The sequence below is a fragment of the Limulus polyphemus genome, unplaced genomic scaffold (assembly GCF_000517525.1).
Source record: "Limulus polyphemus unplaced genomic scaffold, Limulus_polyphemus-2.1.2 Scaffold1026, whole genome shotgun sequence".
Lineage (NCBI taxonomy): Eukaryota > Metazoa > Arthropoda > Merostomata > Xiphosura > Limulidae > Limulus > Limulus polyphemus.
The window spans coordinates 73165-78290 of NW_013666636.1; the positions used below are offsets into that span (position 1 = coordinate 73165).

Sequence of the window (5126 nt, forward strand, 5' to 3'; positions counted from 1 at the left end):
AAGAACACTACAGCAAATTTGAAAAACAGTTAAATAACTTTCACATATGTTTGGTTATATTCTGTAATAAAATCCATATTCTTTCACCTGTACACTAAAATATATGTAATTTAAAGGACAAACTGCAAACTGATAAAAAAAATCATAAATACAATTGAAATGTATGCCAAACCCATGGACAATAATTGCAAATTAAAATAGTGAAACCTACAAAAATAACAAACAAATTTAACGTTCATATTAATCCTATACAAACTGACAATTTTGCTAAAATATACATCTTCCCTGAAAAACTGGTATTCTTTTACATAAATGTATGTGTATTTGTGTATAATTAAAAAAAATCACTTAAAGTATAACAGAATGAAATATAACACCACAATGTTTTTCTGAAACTTTATTTTAAATTAGCTTCATCACATCTTAAGCATTTTTTTTTTCTTAAATAGCAAAACTTTCATGCTTGAAACAGAAGTTTTTCTATATACAAAAATAACTCACTGTTAAAATTCTAGTTTCTTTACTACATAGATTGTAAAGAGGTTATTCTATAATCAACAGCAAAAACTTTATATCAAACCTTGAATTTTAGTTTAGGTTAAAAAAATGATGTTAAAAATACCTCTGTTGGTTTGTCTTCAAGTTCTTTTTCAAGATATGTCATTACTTGCTTACACAATGTACACTGAAGGCTGTCAGAAACTTGTGAAATTAAGATATCATTTCTTTCTTGCTCTGTGCAAAAAGAAATTGTTGTTTTTAAAACTACCTGTCAAGTCATTCAATTGCTTACTTGTACAAGAATGTTGAAATTATATTTAGCAACATACACAGCCAATTACTTTGTTAAAAGACCTCAAATACTACAAAAGGGGTTCTCCATGTTTAACATATTCAATTACAGAGTTTTTAAACTTTGTTTTTCCTTAAGTATAAATGAATATTTGTCTGTTTCTTGGGAATGGCATAAGATTAAGGCTCTATTAAAACAGTGGGTAAATGTGAAGTACAGGAACACTCGTGTATGTTGATACATAAATGTTTTAACTCTCACTACCATGGCCATGTATGTGTTCTCCACAAGATCACCGCCATGCAATTGAAGGATTTTGTATCACTATAAAAAAAACATTGGCCTTTTTTAGTTTTCTTTACACAAAAAGCAATAAATCTGGCAGTGAAATAAAAAATAAGTACATATATATATATTTAAGTTAATATATTTCAGCTTTTATTATTTTGGAATGGCTTAAAACACTGTCACACATACTCAATGAAATCATTAACAATTACATAATCTAAGCAATTCAGTACTACTTTTTATTAACCATTTAGAGTATCATTTACAATAAAAGTATCACACAGTATTGATGAAAATGATAGTTGTTACTTTTCCTCATAACATTTGAAATTTTAAAGTAGTATTTCTTGTCTAAAGTAACATTTACTCAATGTTTTTATATATCTACATATACATACGTGTGTGTGTAATGGTCATGCTTTACCTGGACATTGCTTCAGTACCTCACACACTTTCTCTGGATCTATTTCTTGAATCAATAAATCTACCATCATTTCTGTGTACTTATTAACAAATGCTTCACACTCCTTGAAATTAGACTGTGGCAGTGTATGGCAGAAGTTTTCCAAAACTGCTTTGATTGCCTCCTACTCAGGAAATAAAACTCATTACATCTATAACTTCAAAGTTCACTACAATAATTAGGGAAGTTAAAGTGCCATCAACAACTCAGTACTACATAGCATGTCTTGAAAGGCAAATACAATTATTTACAATAATTATCTTACAAGCTAACATCACTAACATTTTAGTAAAAAATCATTATCAAGAAGCTTATGATTCAAAATAGTAGCATGTTCATTCAGTAGTATCTAATAATGCAAATACATCAGCTTTACCGGTTCATTTATTTATCTTAATATTTATTTGATAATAAAATGATGTATCGGATTAAAAAAAAAGTCATTTATTAAAAGAATTATCAAAATTTAGGTTTGTACCTCTGGTTTGTTGTGTTCCATCTCCTTCTTCAAATACGTCACTGCCTGGTTACAGAGCTTGCATCGAGAATCATGAGGATGACTAACAACTTTCACTTAAAAAAAAAAACATTCTCAAATGTTAGTCTTTTTGTACAGTTTTCTGGTTAGAAATTTGATCAATCTTTCCTTACAACCTTTAGACAAACACTCTCAAATGTTGGTCTTTTTGTACAGTTTTCTGGTTAGAAATTTTATCAATCTTTCCTTACAACCTTTAGACAAACACTGTCAAATGTTGGTCTTTTTGTACAGTTTTCTGTTTAGAAATTTTATCAATCTTATCTTACAACCTTTAGACATCATACTATCAATGCATGACCAAATATAACAAGTCAAGTAGAAAACATCTACATGTGTTTCAACAGTTGTGAAAATGTCTTTTTTTTTTTTACTTTACATACACACCTATTAGTACATACTGTTTTTCCAAAATTATTTCAACTACCAAACTGGTTTTGCTGAAATAATACTGAATTATATGAATATGTTTCTAGCAACATAGCTATTCAGGTTTGATGGTAGAAGATATAGCTCTAACATAAATGTACCTATCAGGTACTTTCTTTTAAAACTAAAATGTGTCTTAGAAAAAAAATTCTGAAATCAAAAATTTAAAAACAAAATAAAAGAATTACATAGCACAGACAAAATGAGCTTGAATATTGTAATAAGTTGAGATAGAAGGTATGCTATATAATATTTCCAGATTTCCTTTGCTCTTCAAGTCTTTTCATATATCATTAATAAAATTCCATTATTACCAATACTACTGTATCATCCTGCTTCACTTTCAAACATATACTTGAACAAATGTCACATTTTTGTTTGCTTTGCTACTTTCTGTTAATACATAAATAATGAAAACATCTTTAGAATTTATACAATGCTCTTGCTGTGATGTATATAGCATTTGTTACATAAAAATCTTAAAGGCAAAAACAGATAATTCCACCAAGCACATCTTTGGATAGACAGAAAAACATACGAAGTATTCAGAAAGATTTATATGCACTTAAGTAGCAGTTAATGTTCTCACCTCTGGCTTCTGGCATTTTCATGTTATTTGGACAAACTTTTATCAACCTACAGATTTCTGAAGGTTTGACTTCCCTCATCAAGAGATCAAGAATAATATCAAGGTAGTTATCCACGAAACGTGTGCACTGAGTACCAACCTCTTCAGCCCAGTTGGAACAGATCTCCTCTAGCATCTTCTTAAAGGCAGGCTGTTGAAGGAAAGGTAAGTAAAGTTATCCAACACAAGCCCTCCAGAATAATTTTTTAAACTTTACTCACAAATGTAGCTTTCATTTAACCTTTCCCAAGTTTTCAGCTTTTAATAAAGTAATATAAACTCTGAGCTTTCTTAATGTATCTTCACAACAATTGGTAAAATTTTGTTAAATACTACAAGTATTTTGTACACAAAAAATGAGATTATTTTAATTAAATATTTTAATTAAGAGATTTGCTATTTTTGTATTGTAGTTATTTGCACTCAGACTCTGAATATTTTGAGTATTATCATCAATGTATTGTGCAATGAAATGTTTAAAAAATATTTCAGTTATATTCTTAATTGTAAGCTTTTACTTTTTCACATGTAGTTTATTTTTGATATCTTATTTTCCTTTCCTGTCCTTTAGCATCATTACTTATCGCAACACATTTCAATGAGCAGTCGAGTGATATTAGAGTATCATGGGCAGACACTTTAGCCTTCGCCTACTATACTAAGGCTGATGAACCGAGGAAGTTTGGCTTATATTTAAAAAAATTATTAAACCTTTCTAATATGCATCTGAAGACATAAGTAACACATAATTAACTAAAATACAAAACTAAAACCTATATACAATTTAACTGTTTATCTTACTAACATATTCATATGTGAGAAACAATGCTAAAGTGCTAGAAAGGACAAAAGCAGCAACAATGCTAAGAGCAGTTTGACAAGTACTCTATGAAATTCTTTGCACCAATTTCAAAATTACAATTGGAAGATTGTATTTTAAAATATGGTCTTTCTATTGGTTATAAACATCTAGCTCAACTAAGTATAATTGGCTAAGAAATCTCAACTCTGTGTAGAAAGTGGGCATAGCATCTGTCAAGAGTTCCAACAAATTTATTTTTTCCGAACATGCCCCAAGGAGCTTGAAAGAAGAATGTGTAAACATAGCATTTAACCTAGATTCTATCTATACATGGAAGGTCAAGAAATATTCAAGTTATAAAGTCCAGAAGTTAAGATTTTGTGAACTTTGGCATTAAACTGAAGTTTAAAAACTTTTCTTTAAGGTTTCTTTTCAAAAAAAGGAACTAAAACTTAAATAATATAAAACTATGAACTATAATGTAAATATTAATGATAATGCTAATTTCATTGGCATATATTGATCGTAAAATTGCTTCACCCCATTGCCCCGGTTACCCTTTACTGCGCATGACACAATATTTTAGTGTCTTACATTCAAAATTTTATTAAACTACCAATTAGAATATAATAAAATCTTAACTAATAATCCATATTTTAATAGTATGCAAGTTTTAAGTTCTTAATTCTACAAGGAAATATATAAAAAAATCCTGAATTTCCACTAGCATGACCATGTGACTTATTTTGTGTTGGCATGTCATCATCTCTATTTTATCAATCACCCCTCGAAAATGTACGAAATTAAACGTGAAATACTCTTTATAAAATAGTTATTGCTCAAACAAACCATAATTTTTATAGCCTTCAATTGTGTTTGGTCACAGAGCTATCAAATACAAAGTCAGACTCCTCCTGCCACACCTACCTGTCATGTCATCTCTTTCACAATTCATTGATAGTACTCTCTTACATTTCATTATATATTACCTATAACCATTAGAAAGTCACGGTTTTCGTCTATCAAATGACATTGTATAACATTGTATTCTGAACAGAATATCGTCAGTTTCACTCACAGTACAAGTTAATGACTAGCTTTGATGAATTTGTAATGGCTCTTATTGCATAGTTAGAAAGCCAGGAAAATTGAGAGCTAAGTGAATTTGTCTACTTTTTGCATGTT

The 5126-nt window shown here is 29.2% G+C and overlaps 1 protein-coding gene across 2 annotated transcripts in view; it reads right to left on the minus strand.

The window, feature by feature from the left end:
- LOC106461762 overlaps positions 1–5126 on the minus strand; it is a 120913-nt gene that overhangs the window by 21638 nt on the left and 94149 nt on the right. For both annotated transcript variants that reach the window (XM_022388792.1, XM_013921610.2), the window contains 4 exons: positions 3101–3290; positions 2023–2117; positions 1506–1668; positions 623–735 (listed from right to left, as the gene is read on the minus strand). In XM_022388792.1, coding sequence (XP_022244500.1) covers positions 623–735; positions 1506–1668; positions 2023–2117; positions 3101–3290 — 561 coding nt within the window. The remainder of the gene's footprint in view (positions 1–622; positions 736–1505; positions 1669–2022; positions 2118–3100; positions 3291–5126) is intronic.